General features: G+C 44.9%; 1 protein-coding gene across 2 annotated transcripts in view; it reads right to left on the minus strand.

Moving 5' to 3' along the window:
- Nucleotides 1-9,906: 9,906 nt before the first annotated feature.
- The window catches only part of DYM (dymeclin), a 917,326-nt gene continuing 910,203 nt past the window's right edge, over nt 9,907-17,029 (minus strand). For both annotated transcript variants that reach the window (XM_069219181.1, XM_069219183.1), the window contains one exon: nt 9,907-11,505. In XM_069219181.1, the coding sequence (XP_069075282.1) occupies nt 11,356-11,505 (150 nt within the window). In that variant the 3' untranslated portion in view covers nt 9,907-11,355. The remainder of the gene's footprint in view (nt 11,506-17,029) is intronic.

Below are 17,029 nucleotides of genomic sequence, written 5' to 3' on the forward strand. Positions count from 1 at the left end.
GGTTCTCTTAATGACTCCGCCTACTTTTTGCTGTCTCTGAAGTTTGTCCATCAGCCAAGAACATCTGGGTTTTTACCTGCCCATTCATAACATGGATGTGAAGACCTTGAATACCAACAAAGAGGCAACTGCATGATTACAACTACTAAACATATGCAAAACCTTTCAACACAGTCAAAACACTAATGAATTGCTTAGGTTTCAGTAGACTGGAATATTGTAAAAGCTTTCTAATCCACCTCCCATTACTCCTTTGTACCACTAGACAGGATAATCAACTTTGCCATGCCTACTCAGTACAATTTACCCAGGAATCTCCTTCCTCAGCATGCCATCTCCAAGTCAGCTGGCTCGCCGTCAAAAACTAGGCTATATACAAGCTGTTGACACAGGTTATGAACTTTTCTTACATTAGCCTGTAGAGTGGGTGGATCATCCCAGATCAGAACATGGTGACATAGGAGCTTCAACTTCTTGCGATCACTAGTATGAAGTGCCAGGAAGGTTGCAGCAAAAGGCAAACTAAGCAGACAGGGAAAAGTACGGAAGTCTGGTGAGGTCAGGTGGACTGTGTCAGCTGGGAAAATGTATCCAATGAAGGCCAAGCGCTGGAGGGCTAGCCAAATGGGAATCTGTGCAAGTGGTTCATAATAAAGGGTAGGATGGATAGCTGCTGAGTGATGCTAATTCTCTTCAGTGTGCTAAGATGCATCTCATGGCAGTAAGAACTATTTCTATTGTTCTTCTGCTGCATACTTCTAACAACAGATTTCTGGCCTTAGGAATAGACACCAGACACCACAGCAGCACCTCCCAAGGACGAGAGTCTGGGATGTGGACTCAGACCAAAAAGTCTTGCAGTACCAAACCGACAAACTGACCTCCCCGATGGATCTGACTGTCAAGGCAGTTGTGCTTCGTGAATGTATACACCGTCCCCCACTTTGCAGCAGACAGATGTCTAAAACATGTACAGTTCATGCCAGTACTGTTGTGGCAGCTTTGGCTCTAGTGGAGTGAGGCTGCAGGTCTTCATGGGAGGGTTGCTTCTTGGCCAGGGCATTGCAAATTTTGATACAGAGCTATACACCTTGACCAGGTCCTCTTTTTGACCTCCTTGCATTTCTTTGTTTCAGAGAACCCAGAAAGAACTGATCATCCACCCAAAGGTATTTTGTGCAATTGATGTAAAAGCTCAGTACCATCTTAGGATCAAGTCGATGGAGTCGCTTCTATTTCTAGAGGTGAGGCGAAGCTAAAAATGCTGGCTACTGTAGAAAAGAGAGACAATCTTAGACCTCCCTGGTTCTCAGCATCAATGTGTCCAGAAATAAGGTGGTGTACGACATTTGTACAGAAAGTGATTGTAATTCATTCATGTGTGTGCTGATGTAATCACAATAAGGAAGACAATTCTTATTGTCCAGCGCCTGGAAGCATGGTGGGATGACGCAGAACAGTGTCAGCTGGGAACATTTGTCCAGTGAAGGCCAGATGCAGCAGGGCTACCAAAAACGAATTTGTGCAAGTGGTTTATATTAAAGGACAGTGTAGAAAGCTGCGGAGGGATGCTAATGCCCTTCATTTTTTTGAGGTACACCTTATGGCAGTGAGAACAGTTTCCCACTGCTGCAAAAGGTAGCTGACATCCCCTATTTATAATTTGTTGTAAACTTCTGGAGTTTCACAAACTGCAAGGCTCCCAAACCTTTAAAAATGAAATTTGCAAGGTTGTGAGTTCACACAATTTACAGGTTAAAGTGTTTAACACAAACAAAAGGGAGGCAATATGGCAGTGAAGAATCTGTGGTTAAGAATATTCACCAGAAAGAGCTTTACTGAAGCTAAGTAACTTGTTCTTCTAGTTGATATTTCTAACTACAGAATCCTGATCTTAAGAATAGTCACCGCAGCAGTACCCCCACAAGGAGGTGGGGCTGTGATATGGACTCAGACTAAAAGGTCCTGCAGAGCCGAGGGGACAAACTGACCTCCCTGTCAGCCTGTCTGTCAGAGCAGTAGTGCTTGGTGAACCAAAGCACCGAACCCTACTTTTCAGCCTGGCAGATGTCTAAAGGCATGCCAGTGCTGTTGTGGCAGCTTTAGCTCTAGGGTAGTTAGGCAGCAGGTCTTCATTGCAGATGCTTCTTGGCCAGTGCGTAGCAGATTTTGATATAGAGGACTATCCACCTTGATCAGGTCCTCTTTTCAACCTCCTTACCTTTCTTTGTCTCAGAGAACCCTGGTAAGAACTGATCATCTGCCCAAAGGTAAAATCGATGTAAAACCACAAAGCCATATTAGGGTCAAGTCGAGAGTTGCCTCACTTTTTAGAAGTGAGGCAAAGCAAAAACAAAGCCTGCACAGTAATCAATTGGCCAATCTGGAAAGGATGCAAACCTTCAGAAAGCAAGACACCCTGGTACTTAGTACCAATTGGTCCAGAAGTAAGGTGGGGTAGGGAGTTTGTACAGAAAATAATTGCAATTGACTCATGCATGCTGATGCAATCACAATGAAGATGGTTTAGTGTCCACCACCTTAAAGAACAGTTGTTAGTTCGAAGGACATGGAGGAGGAACTTTAGTGCCAACTTCAGGTCTCAGTGTGGCATAGCAAAAGGCTTGAGGAAGAAACGGGAATCAAACTGTTTATAAAACACGTGACAACTGGTGGTTTAAGCAACAACAATTGATCAGGCTAAAGCAGAATGGTTGAAAAGGTCAACAAATAAACCTTTTACTGTGCCCACCTTGAGTTTTTAGTGAGCTAATGAAAGAACAAACAAAAGAACATCTGAAAGTCTGGCTTGTGAGAGGCCAGTGTTTAGTGCACGCACTGGGCAACAAGTGAGTCCCAGCACCCATCGTAGACAGTTTTTGTGGAAGTGGGTGGATGATATCAATCACCTCAGTTGGCAAGTAAAAGCATTGAATTGCTGCAGCTGAATATGTAGGCACAGAGGTGTAGGGGTTGTGGAGATTCAGATGTGGGACCCTGACCTTTTGCTGAGTCAGGAGGTTGGCCCAAAGTGGCATCCACATGTGACTTGCAAGAAGATGTTTGCTAAGCTCGTATGCTCTGGCATTCAGGGACCCTACTTGGTGATTGTCTCCATGAACATATCCTGCTAGACCAGCCGTTTCCTGGCAAGCACCTAACTCCCTCATGGTGTTCCAGCACTACATGGCTTTCGTGTTGTGCTGGAGGACCTGCACAAGCCTTCTTTCAATGTGAGGCAGGAAGGCTTAAAGGGCCAGAGGAAGGTCCAGGAGATTGATATCTAGCAGGTTTTCCACCAGAGCCCTTTGATCGTCACCTCTCCCAGGTGAACACCCATCTAACCCAGCAGTGACCAATTGTCACAACTGCACTATTGCAGATCTTGACCCACCTCCTGCAAGAAGTTGATGGAGTCAGGCAGGCAGCCTTGATACCGGGCCCACTGAAACCTGAGGTTTCACTGCAGAGTCCTTATATACCATCTGGCATTGAGGACAAAGAGGATGCACAAGGCTGTGAGTCCAGGTAGTCTCACAAAGACCAAGGATTGAGCCTGAAACATCAGGATCATGTCATGAATGTCCCAGACTCGTTATGCCAGTGGAAAGGCCTTGAACACCACCAAGTCCAGAAAAGCCCCAATGCAGAGAATTGTCTGCATGGGGCACAGGTGAGACTTTGGCTCATTGATGAAAAATCCCAAAGATGTCCGGAGTTTGACCATTGCCTGGAGGTTGTATACGACTGTGGCAAGGTCACCTTGAGCAGCAAATCACCAAAGCATGGGAACTCATGTATTCCCTGCCTTTGAAGGTGAGTGGCGGCCACTACTATTGTTGTCGTAAACACTCTAGGGGCAGGGGTGTTTCCATCATGAATCACAGATAATGCCTTATGGATTGCAGGACGAGTATATGGAAATAAGCAGGAACACCATCCAATCTCCTGGATCCAGAGCTGAAAAGGTCTGAGCAAAAGTGAGCATTTCAAACTTGCCCTTCCTCAGAAAAGTGTTTAGCTTGTGAAGGTCCAAGCTTGGCCTCAGGCTTCCATGTTTTTTTTGGAACAAGGACGTAGGACGAATAGCACCCTTTCCCCTCTCTGAGTCCAGCACCCCCTCAGTGACACCTTTGGACAATAGAAAAATTACCTCCTGCAGTCGCTTTGGCACAGTAGGAAGGCAGGATAGGAAGAAATGAAAGACATGGTGCAGACTCTTAACAATTTGTAGGACCCACCTGTCTGACGTAATGGATCTCTAGCCAGGGAGGAAATGCTATATTTTACCTTCTACCGACCAGGCATGGGCATGTTAGGGCAAAGTAAAGCGCCTTTTCAGATGATCCCCCAGAGAAAGTCTGCAATCTTTATCCTAATACCCCTGCGCCTGTTCGCTAGACTTTGAGTTGGGGGATGGAGTTGAGTCTCACTTGGTCTTATTGTGTTATGTCTAGACTTTGACTTAATGGAAGAGGACCTTTTGCTGAAGCAGTATTGTGACTGGGTCCATGACTGGGAGCATGATCTGAGTGCTAACTGAGACCTTTTCTTATGTTTCGTGGTATAGGGCTTTCCCTTTTACTCCCAAATCACATTTTGGTATATATGGACACACTTGTCGTATGCCTTTGAGTCCAAGCCAGAACAGAAGCTCCACAAAGGCACCTTGTCTGGGTTCATGAACAACATGTGCTTCCTGCAGTCATGACACTGTTCGAATCCCATTATATTTGAGGGGGGGTATTGTCATAGCCTAGCACAGTGTCACAGAAATTTAGAAGGTGTCAGAAGACATCATCAGAGCTCTGGATGCACATCAAAGGGCATAGACTAAAAGAACTGACATCAGTGCGCAAAGGTGGTGTTCCTGTGCTGCTCTCCTCTGTCACTTTGGAGGGCAGTACAGAGCTACCGTGCATTCACACAACACCACCTACTGGAATAAAATCTTCAAGATCATCAAAGAGTTCTGCCCATCAGCCACTGAAAACACAATCCAACCCAATAAGACCCTCTGCAATTCACTAGCCAACTACTTCCACAACATAATTACAGCCATCTAGAAAAACTTTCACCCCCAACCCACTAGCATCTAACACCTACTGACCCCATGTGAAGACTCCCCCAGCCACCACATCACGGACTGGAAGCCATTATTCATCAAGGAAACAACCAACCTCATGACTTCAAACAACTCCAGCTCCCCCAACGACCCATGACCACATTACATCTTCAGCTTGGGCCAGAAGGAAATCGGCAGCATCCTCTCTCCCATCTTCAACACCTCCGTCAGGACTACCACCATCCCTGAAGTATGGAAACACACAGAGGTCAAGCTGCTCCTGAAGAAACCTTCCACCTCAATCGTGGAAATAAAGCAGCCCTGATCCTCCTAGACCTTTCAGCCACTTCAACACCATCTTCCACTTCACCCTCAATGCCAGACTCCATCACATGAGTATCTGATGGTACGCCCTTAAATGGATCCATGCCTTCATTATAGGCTGCACTCAGAGGATCCCCGCCTTCTACCTTTCACCTCAGAACCTAAGAGCAACATATGTGTCGTCCCCCAAGGATCCTCTCTGAGCCCCACCCTCTTCAACATTTACGTGATGCCACTGACCGAGATTGTACGTTCCCATGGACTCAAAATCGTCTTTTATGCCGACAACACCCAACTAATACTCTCCCTTTCTGAAGACCACCCCACCCCCAGGGACAGCTTCAGCAGCACCATGACACATGTTGCCAATTGGATGAAATCCAACTGCTTGACATTGAACACGGACAAGTCAGAAGTGATCATCTTCGGAAGCAACCATTCCCCTTAGGACGTCTCCTGGTGGCCCTCAACGCTTGACAACCCCAGTCACCGACTGACCACACCAGCAACATTGGCATCATCATCGACAGAAAACTCACCTTCAAACAGCAGATAAGCGCAGTGGCCTCTAGCTTCACAACCTCCGCATGCTATGGAAGATCTTTAAATGGATACCCATCAAAACCAGAAAAACGGTCATCCAAGCCATCATCACCAGCAGACTAGACTATGGAAACGTCCTCTACATCGGACTCCCTGCCCAGCTGCTCCACCGCCTCCACACCGTCCAGGACACACCAGTGAGACTCATCCTAGACATTCCCAGAAGAACCAACATCACCCCCCACCTTAGAGGTCTAAACTGGCTGCTGGTGCCCAAGAGGTGCATATTCAAAGTTCTCACCATAGCCTACAAAGTCCTCCCCAACATCAGACCCAAGCTAATCAACCACAGACTCTCCTTCCACCAGCCAACCAGGGAGCTCCGCTCGACAACTCTTGCCCTCGCACATGTCTGGAGAATCATAGGAAGCTGGATTCTGGCTGTCCTTCCTCAAAGGATGATGCCGACCCCAACACCGCCACCCCCCCACCCGCCCCAGTGCCCATCTGGCAGCAGGAAAGTTAACTATGCAGGAGGCATGTTGCATTTCTGGGCTGGACACACCCCTTGGGTGACCAGCCTGAAATTAACACAGCCTTAGGAATTCCGCCATCTTGTGTGTGGTGGAATTAGGAATATTCTGGGAAAGGGTGATGCCCACTCCCCACAGGAAGAGGTCATCTAGTGGGTGTAGTGGCCTCAAGGGTAAAGAGCCCACCAGCTACTACCTTTCACTCCCTTTAACACTCCCTGGATTGAGTATTAAGGGGACCTCCTGATACCAGGATCTCAGGTCTTTGCTAGACACAAAAGAAGGAGTGAACAAGAAGCCTGCAGAACCTGAGAACCTAGAAGCACAACAGACTTGGCGTCAACCCTGCTGGGCTGCCTGCCGCACCTGATCCTCGAGGAGCAACTGACCTGTTCTGCCGCTGCAGCCTCCAAGTAACCACGAGAGCTGCCAGTGCTTCGCAAATCTCCAAGAAGAACTCCCTTGGAGCAAAGGAGCTACTTCCGTGCATCTACAAGCAACCCAAGAAAGAACTGTGAGGATCGGGACTGCTAAAAACCCGATGGCAGACTTCACCATTGAACCAGAGTCCCCTAGCCTGAACTAAAGTGGGCTAATGGTGTCAATGTGGTTCCCAGGTTTTCCAGAGACGAAGCCCACCTTGAGTTTGCCCACTGTGGTCTTCCAAGCAGCGTCTGCAGCCTGTTTCTGCAGAGCTCCCTTCACTGGGACTGCCTCCGGTGACAGAGACCCGACGGCCCACTGGACCTCTGCACTCAGATGCCCCAGACCGAGGAGAAGAAGACTAGTGGTGTCCCTACATCCCCAAGGCTCGTAAGACCCGAGCCCACTTGTTGGTTTGCCCAGACTGGACCCCCAGTCCATGCTTGAAGCCTGTTTCTGTGGGCCCCCCTCTACTGAGATCTTCCACAGTGACGATAAACTCAATTGTACAAACCACCTCTGCACCCAGCCGCCCCAGACCGAGGAGAACAGGACAAATGGTTGCCCTACGCCCCTGAGCATTGCAAGGCTTGAACCAGCTGGGTGGTTTGCCCGGACTGGACTCTCAGCCCACCCCTACAGCAACTGTGTGACCGGTCCGATCCCCATAGACTTACACGGGGCACCCGATGTTGAACTGCATCCCTGCACCTGGCTGTCCCAGTGCGGCCTGAGGTGACCTGTTGTTGTGATCTCGCCCCATACCTACCTTAAGTCCAGGAGATTGGTCCTGTAAATTGCTGTACAATATCTGTATGCAGTGCTTGTTCTTCCTCCTTAGGATAACATTGCCACATCTGAAAAATGCACTGTTAACTTTTGCAAACTCTAAAAATTCGTAACTCGAAAAGTACTCACCTGATTCTGGTGAACTTAGTATCTAAGTTTATATAAAAGTACATGTAATTTTTATAACTTGGTGTTGGATTTCTTTATTGAATGTCTCACTTACTGCCTATGTGTGTGCTTACATACTTAGCACTACCCCCTGACTGCTGGCCGACACTACCACAAAAGAGAGCATTTGGATTGTCATCTGTGCCTATGTGATACCTTTGGGGTGTGCCTGGACTCTTTGCACAGTATACCTCTTTTTGGTCCACTATATAAAGAGCCAGCTTCCTATAGTGCATGCATGTGTTTTCTTGCTCTGACCCTGTGTGCTTCTTCACCCTCACATCCCTGCACCACTGTTCTCCATGTTGCTTTCCCCCTTACCTGACAACACATCCTTTGCTTTACAATTTTTTTGTTTGGATGACTTGTATCCTTTCACTGTTTACATTCAGAGAAATACTTTTTTCTTTTTTTCAGAACTCCAGGGGGTGCAGGTGTTTTCTTGCTCTGCCCGTTTGCTTCTTTCCACTCACATCCCTGCCCCAGTGCTTCTCCATGTTGCTCTTTCCTCTCCCTGACAACACATTCTTTCCTTCCCTTGCCCTCCCATTTGCAAAAGCTTGTTGCAACCCCATTTAATCCTTTGTTTCCTCGCCCCTCCCTGCTTTATGTGGCTGCTCCATTGAGTTGCTCACCCCCGCCTCCTTCCACTTCTCCATTGGTCCTGTCTTTCCCTTATACTGCTCTTCTACTTAGTTAGGGTACACTTTTGTGATAGGTTAGCAGCCGCAAGTTCCTACTGGGGCTCTTCTTTCTTTATAATGCACTTATGTAACCTTTTCTTGTGTTATATAATCTACTGCTATAGATGGGTGTCTGCCGTCTAGGAATTGTAAATTAAAACTAGCCAAAATGGCTGCTACAAGGTCATAACAAGGGGTTCCAAATGAACGGCGATGCATTTGTGCATAGACATGTTTACGTTGCGGCTAGCATTTTGGCTTTTTTTTTTGTCAATGATTGGCAAGCATCTTGCCAATGCTTGTTTTATAATGCTCATATCTACACAGTGTATGCTTTCAGACAATCTCCTCTCTTAGCCATAAATGTCTGGGTTCCGTACATCACAGTCTTTTTATGAATCCTATTGTACCACTTTTAGCACGTTTTCCCCCCAAAAAACATAATAATTTACCTTCTTAGCAGTGCTGTGCTCCCTACATGACGCCACTCATAAGCTATTAAATATCACAAGTATACAAAAGTCCTTCCTCTTACTGAAATGAAAGGCCCCTTGCCTTCTGTCTTTGAAAATAAACAACGGAATGATGTGTACAGTGAAACATATCTCATCTTGGTAAGGTATGATTACTAAGAATTCACACTGTACAACCTACTGCCATTCAGCGGAAAAGTGCAGCCCCCCGCCAGCAGCAAACCTTTTACAACGAAAGGATAATAAACTAGGTTTATTATCCTTTTTTTGTTAAAGGAGCGGGCCCATGGGGGATGATGGAGACGAGGGGAGTGCACTATGTACTCCCCTCAGTGCGCATGTATGTTTGGCCGGTCAAACACACATGCGCACTGTGCTCTCTCCAGGCCGGCACTGCGTTTCCAGGATGGCGAGAGCAGGCACAGGATCCCAGTCTGCATGGGAGCGCCCTGGCTGGGTCTCCTGTCACTCCAGGGCAGGCTAGGAGCCTGTGCCTGGAGTGATGAGGGAAAGAGGAGGGGCGTGGCAGCAACTGAGCAGGTAAGTTTTTATTAATTTATTTTTTATTAAATGTTCCCCCACCACCCCTCCTGCCCTCCCCGTGCATCGCACCTGCCTCGCCCCTTCAGAGCGCAGCGAGCCACGACTGCACTCACCCACCCAAGAGAAAAAAATGTAAGAGAAGCGAAAATACACTCTTGAGCTATGTACTATTTTCCAGAGCCTTACAAGATATTAATCTAATATCTAATTGTGCGGCAATTTTCTCATTTTGCTGACGCACCTGACCTGCTTCCAGGAGGCACGAATGTAGTGCGTCTAGCTGACTAATCTTGGTAACAGAATACCCAAATTAATGCTCCGTTTAAAATCAAGACGTAAAAGCAGTTCAGAGAACACACAGATTATTATTTTTTATGTTTAATAAGCAGTAAACAAGTCACGATGTAAAACAGACCTACTGTAAAGAGTACATCAGGTCACACTGACCATTTCTTAAAATGCAACGATTGCCATCATAATATTGCCGCGCCCCAAAACATAAATGTACCGCAAGGTGCCAGTAACTTAACAATGCAGTGCTTTTATCTTTTTTTTTTTACAAATAGGGTTTTAATAAATATGAAAAAGACTTAAAAAAATACACCAGCACTTATATTCGTGCACAACTCTCCAAAAACACCTGCTAACAGAGAAGCAAGAAAGGGCGTTTCTGTTGTTAATTTACCGACAGCACAAGCACTTGAACCCGACTTCTGCTGCCCCCTGCTCTGTAACACAGCAAGGTGTGTTTACTTATGTAAGCGATCCGCCATGCTGGTGAAGACAGTGAAAAACGTGCAAGGTCGGCCTGGGAACGCCCAAACGTTTCAAAAGACTACATGTCATGCATCTCAGTTTGGTAAATGAATGAGATATACATTTAAAGGGGTGGCTGCAGTGATAATGCCGTAAATGACTGTATTCAAAAAACGGCTGAGATTCATTTTCATATACTCTCATTCTCTCTCTTTTCCAGATGACAGTAATAAACTGGCCTCTATGAAAAATGCGTATTAATTTCCGACACAGGGTGGAAATTATGGTTTATCGTTATTTTCTGATATGATAATGTACTGTAGAATTCACTGTGTAATTAAAGGTGCCCTCATCTTACAAAAGTGTACTACAATAAAATATTTTACGTAAAATATATTCTATTCCCAGACATCTACAAAAACTGAACGTTCGAACTGGGTGGAGTGGGGGTGGCAGTCTAGTGGGTGTGGGCACAGGAGGTGTTCTAAATGTTTTTTACTTGTGGCTTGGGATTTCACTGATGCCATGTCAAATAGGGAGGCTTCACTATTTGTACACTGCTGCCCATCGAGCAAAATATGATTGTGTTCAATACTCCACTAACAACTGATGTATATTTGATGAAAAATAATATCATGCAGATATAATCAACCAATCTGGGAAACTTAAAGCAAACATACACTGCATCACTTCCAGAAAACTATGACGTGGCCATATACCCTTTAAATCCAGTTGTAACCAGTACCCCCCACCTTGTTTCACAATTTTATATAACCAGGTTTAAAACATTTATTTGTTCATATAATTAGATATCTTAAGCATAACTTCAACACCTACTTATGCAGTTGGAGTATGACAAATCTATTTTGATGTGACACTATAAGCCCTACTATAGAGGGTATTTACAGCCCGATATGGAAATTCGAAGTCCTATTTTACATTGCATCTGTACACTTTTTTTCTCAGTTGCAAAGAAGGCAACAGTTTCATGGATTTCTACATTTTGCAGTCTTTGTGTTGTAAAACTACAGGAGTTCTTTGCTCTACTCCTATTTTCAACCAGAATCCATCGTAAAGAGCTGGATGTCCTGCTGGTTCCAGTGCAGACCTACTCCAAAATTGAACACCAATGACCAGACATAGGGGATGAAGAACTCTTCCGGCTGCTCCTCCTCCACGTACTTAAACTTCAACTCAGGAAATTTCTGAAACGAAAAAATATGTATTGGTCTGATTGCACTTGAAGCTTACACGTTTTTCTGTAGTAAAATGATATTTTAATAGGGTAAGTGCTCTAGTTTCAAGTTTGTTTTATTTAAAGTTTTGGCATAAGTCTTTAAAAAAGATAACGATGCACATCATCTTAAACTTGCACATAAAACAAAATGGAGCAAAGATTATATGTTCGAAAATGTCTTACAAACATATGACCTGTGTAGCACTCTGTAGTCGCTTGCAGCAAAAGTGGTGCCTGTGATGTTGCTGTCCTTCTGGCCTGCATAAAACGTCACCATAACTATCTGGCTCGATCTAATCAGAGCACAGGGCTTATAGAAACATGGATGTTACACAGCTTGCCTCCCTTAGTGGACCCTGGTTACATATTCGTTTTCAAAAGCTATGTTGTGCTATCTGCTTTGCTTGTTAGGTCGAGCGTGCAATCGCTCTGACGTGTTGTAATCTATCTGTGGGCTTATAAGCACGCCCACCGCTATCACTCGTTCATGGACTTGCCTTTCAAAAATCCTTTGTTATCATTGGTAAATGCTTTCCATTTGTCCCTCCTTGGGGCGGTTTTGTTACCGCCTTGGACATCAACCCTGTTACATGCTAATAGCACGTTTGCCAATATGATTGACTGCGAGTGAAGTTGTTTTTCCTTTTGTGTCTCTCCTTTGCACTCATGCTCATGGCGGTCGTGGTGCTTTGAATCAGCTCACTTATGTCAACTGTTTTACTTTTCATTTTCAATTTATATGGCAAGAAAAGTCCAGTTAGGAATTTACAATGCTAATAGCTCTAACTAGAGCAAACGAGAGACCCACTGCATTGCAAATGCTTGTTTTTCAAGGCAGGCATTGAATCTCTACTGATCTTACTTTATAGCGGTTTTCTGATGTGGTTATCCCTGGGCTTCACCATTACAATGCGTGAGCGTGACACAAACAATGCATTTCTATATTACAGGAGTCAGCATGATACCCTTGTAAGTGACTGATAGGACATAGTCGACAGAGGCCAAGAACATGCGATGCATACCGTTGCATAACTTTACTTTTTAAAGATCTTATAAAGTTTAACACAACTCAGTGATGGCATAATTTGTATTCTATTAGAAATGCGGATGAGGAGGAAAGTTTGGCAGTTATCTTTAGAACTATTTTACCTGCATTTACGGCTATAGCCAGATAAACAAATTATCATTATGAGCCAAGTGGACAATTTACCTTAAAACATTGGCATTGGCCGTCTGCTTAAAAAAACATGTCTAGTCAACAACTTGTTAGTCCCGTTTCCCAAAGTTAATGCAACCGCCACTAATATGTTCCTCCACTCTCACCACCTATGCAGGGTTCTGCCTTTGTTACGCCTTCTTGGTAATAAGACTCAATACCTGTAGGGTTGATGACACACCACTAACCAAGGTCTCTCCAAAAATGTTACAAACACCACAAAGCAGAGAATTGTGCCCCGGCTCACTTTTGGTTTGAGATGCTTCAGGAACATCATACCATCCTTAAATGCCTTTCACTGGCTTCTTACTAATGGAATAATGTAGCACATAATAATACTCAGGATGCTCTGTTTGTGTGTCTTCCAGTACAGCTCTACAAGGTTTTTCAGCTCTGCCAGTAACCTGAGGACGAACTAACTCATTTACCAACGCAGATTCCAACGATTTGTAAGAAGGGTGCTTCGCCTACACACGCCTTCTCATTGTAAGAAAACAGTGGTGCTGAGGCACTTAATAGGTATATACCTTGCACTAGAGTGCTGTAAACACCAGGCTCCAACGCTCCCTTACCAGTAGATTACTACTCTCTCACCACAGTGCAATTTTCAGAACAAAAGACAAAGTGCTATTTCTTGGTAGTTCCAGAATGCTGCTTTGCCTCTCAAGTAACATATAACAAAATGATGAAAATATGCCATGAATTATTCTCAGGCACTAGTGACTGCTCGGGACACATACCAGTGCATCGTTTGTCACTCACTGTGCACTCCAAATAGAACCAAGCCCTCCAGACAGGAACACAGGCAACCTCAGATCGATTTGTTGATTGACTTAAGCCTAGAAGTGAGGTATAGCTTAAGTCAGGTGGCACAGGAATGGGCATCCACCTTTTACTTTGGGCACTTACTGTAACAAACAAACTGCTGGAAGGAATGCTTGAATTAATCTTAGCTACTGGAGAACAAGGCGGGGAGGAAGACATTTCAGTCCATCGTTTTTTCAACCACTATGCTGCTCTAGACAGAGACCAGCAGTCTAAAAAACAGTCTTGGTCTTTCCACACAGTAATAGTCCACCCCAAACTACCAAACCAGATCCCTTCCAGACATGAACACAAGTAGCCCCTGACTAGTTTTAGCCTACTTAAGCCTCCTCAATGAGGTACACAGCATATAGCACATGCCATATAGCACAAAAGTGAAGCCGTGGCTCACCCAAATGAATGAAAGGTAACGATAGAAACACCGCCTTAAATGGGCAAGACGGTTGTGAGGTGTACATACAGGTGCCATCAACCCCCAGAATCTGCAAAGATTTCTATAAAATGGCACATGCTGGGCCCTGGCAACTACAATGAAGGCCCCCAAGTGAGGAAGAGATTTTTGACAGGGAGAGAAAACAATTTAAAGAGGTAAGTGGGGAACTGGGAAGAACATCCAGTGCAGTGGCCATCTGGGTAATGTCCTGGGTGCACATGGAGGTTCAGGGGTATATAAACGAGTCATAAAGAGGGGGTCGATACCCTGGGTCAGCATGAATCAGTGAACACTTCCCCAGAGGCGCTGGAGAAGCTGGTGAGCACGCAAAATTGAACACAAGCAGCAATCCAGCAGCCGAGATCATAACACAGTTGTGCAATAATAAAGCCACAAGTTATATAGGAGGGCTGACAACAAAGGCTGTGCAGCAGTAAGCAATATATCTGAATCAGCTGACCAGGCCCTTCCAGTGATCGCTGCACCACTTAAAAATCACAGAGCAAATTGCGTTTTAGGCCCTAGACACAGCAGAGATGCATACTTGAGATTCGGGCAGAGGCCAAAGACGTTTTAAGACATGGGCAAAGTGGGCGTTGGCCCAGGGCCCCAACCTTTCAGGGGGCCCTGATAGAACTAACCCTGTTCTGCAGAGAATGTTGCCCGGATGACCATGAATCATTTTTAAATAGATTGTTTTAAATATAGTTTTCCTTTCATTTATTTTGAATTTGGGTGAAGTGTGAGATTCTACTGCAGACATTCTGTAGAGAAATGTTGTGTCTATTTTCATAGAACATTTATAAAAAAAAGTATCTTTTCAATCAAAACAGGACCTTGAGTATGATAAATTTGAGGGTGTCACGGAGATTAATATCAGTCAGCTGCTGCTCTGTGACAATACTGAAAACACACATCACTGTCCCTGAATATTAGAAGTAAACACATTTAGAATGTGGCCCAGTCTGCCTATGCCTTGCCAGTGACTTGACCAAAGAGGGTTTGCAACAAATTAAAAGCTGATCCGAACAGGGGCCCCCAAAATACGCCTCATCCAGGGCTCCTAAAATCCTTAAGATGTCCGTGCAAGAGCTTTTGTATCAATGCTTCACTTGCAGCAAGAGGAAAACACAAAATGCATAAAAGGAAGGTGGTATCTAAATTTGAAATGGAGCAACCCCTGAAATTAGTTGAGAGTGCACCACAACTTTCAGCAGCTGCATGGAAGTAGAACTCTTACAGAAGAGGTACATTTGGTGGACTACACGACTGAATGTTAAAAAAACAAACTTTCTATATGCTATTGCAAATAGACAAATTTGACAGATAACGTTATATGATTGGTCAGCCTGTGCCCAGGACATTATGAATGAGGTATAAACCCAAAGAAACAATCTGCCCTATGGAATCTCTTGGTCTGGGGACTGCTAAAAAGACTGTTGGGTGTGCCAATGTTAATTGCTATACGAGTAAGTGGCGCAAGTGTAATGATGTGTTTTGACCACTGCCTCCACGTTGCACTTAGCCTATCAGCACACCATCATATTAGTGACCACCAGCTTCATTTTGCCTATTGACTTTATTTTAGCATGAGCCACTGCCACGTTAAAAGCTGCAAGTATTTTTCCATGCCCACGTTATATAATGTGCTTCTTGCTCATGTTTTAATTATGTGTGTTCTTTCTCACCAAGGGCTTAGGCTGATAAAGTACTAGGATGATGTTAATGATATGCAGGGAATGGTTTTGTTTTGAGAGAGGACACCTTAGGATCTTGGCCAATTCCTGACGTGTTCTTTTCAAAACTGACCTGAAGTAGCCAGCATTTTTAAATAATAAACTTACGGAGTGGGAGGAGGTTTCTAGAATTCTCCTCTCCGGTTTGTTTAAAGTATATAAGAGGCCGCGACTGGATGGACCGGGGAGTGACTCAGATCTCGGACATGCTCAGGACGCTGAGGTGTGTCATCCTTCCTGTGAGGATAATTGGTTTCTCTCTCCACAATCGATTCTGGGATCTGGCAGTCTGATGCTGATAAGGAGGGAGATGACGCAGATTTAACCGTGCCTCATGGTGATGCATTTTTAATTCTTGTTATCTGCTTTGCATTGTGACATATATACATACATATATATGTACATTTGCTGTGCATATTGCAGTGGATAATCATTTGTACATGTTTTTATTTCATTGCTGTGACCATTTTTAAACGTGTGCTTTCAGCATGCTAATCTTCCTCTACGAACCTTGCAGCATGATTTAATAAATGTCTTCTTTAGACTAAGAAGTGCATTCCAAAGATTTTTTGTCAGTGCACAAGGGTTTCATCTCGGTCATTAATGAAGCAAAACAGCAGGTTGATAAGGTTATTTAAAATTCAGTTAGTTGATCTAACCCATAGTATTTCAGGGGCGGCTCCTTCGCAGTGGCGAAGGAGCGTCACGCCCTGGCTAAGCTAAGAGCTGTAAAATAAAATTATATATCACTATCCTTTTATTTTTCAGCTCCTGGCTCAGCCAGGAGCATGTGAAGGGAGGGGCTGGGCCATGGGAGGGGCAGGGAGAAGTGGGGAGGGGGAGTGGAGGCTGTGCATTTCTAAGTGTGCATGTATGTTTGGACGGACGGCCAAGAGCACATGCGCACTTAGGTTTCTCCAACCATTGGAAAAACTGCAGAGGCTCCAGTGCACTGTCTGAGATGCAGAAAAAGCTGCTCAAACCAATCCTGATGATGCTCTCAGGCTAGGTTTAGTATGAGAGCAGCACCAGGATTGCTGGCGAGTCTGTGCTGGTGTCCCAGTCAATGCTGGGACACCAGAAGAAGAGCAGAGGAGCGAGGCATCAGGCAACGGCAACAGTTAACATTTTTTTTTAATTCATTTTTTATTCTACCCCCTCGTTCCCGTCCCTCCCCTACCCTTGAGATTTGCGGCAGCCACCACTGTAGTTTATCTCCACTGCAGCTACTCAGGGGTTAAAAACTGCCAAACATGCACTAATATACAGAAGCAAATGATAA

The sequence above is a fragment of the Pleurodeles waltl genome, chromosome 1_1, assembly GCF_031143425.1.
Source record: "Pleurodeles waltl isolate 20211129_DDA chromosome 1_1, aPleWal1.hap1.20221129, whole genome shotgun sequence".
Taxonomy (NCBI): domain Eukaryota; kingdom Metazoa; phylum Chordata; class Amphibia; order Caudata; family Salamandridae; genus Pleurodeles; species Pleurodeles waltl.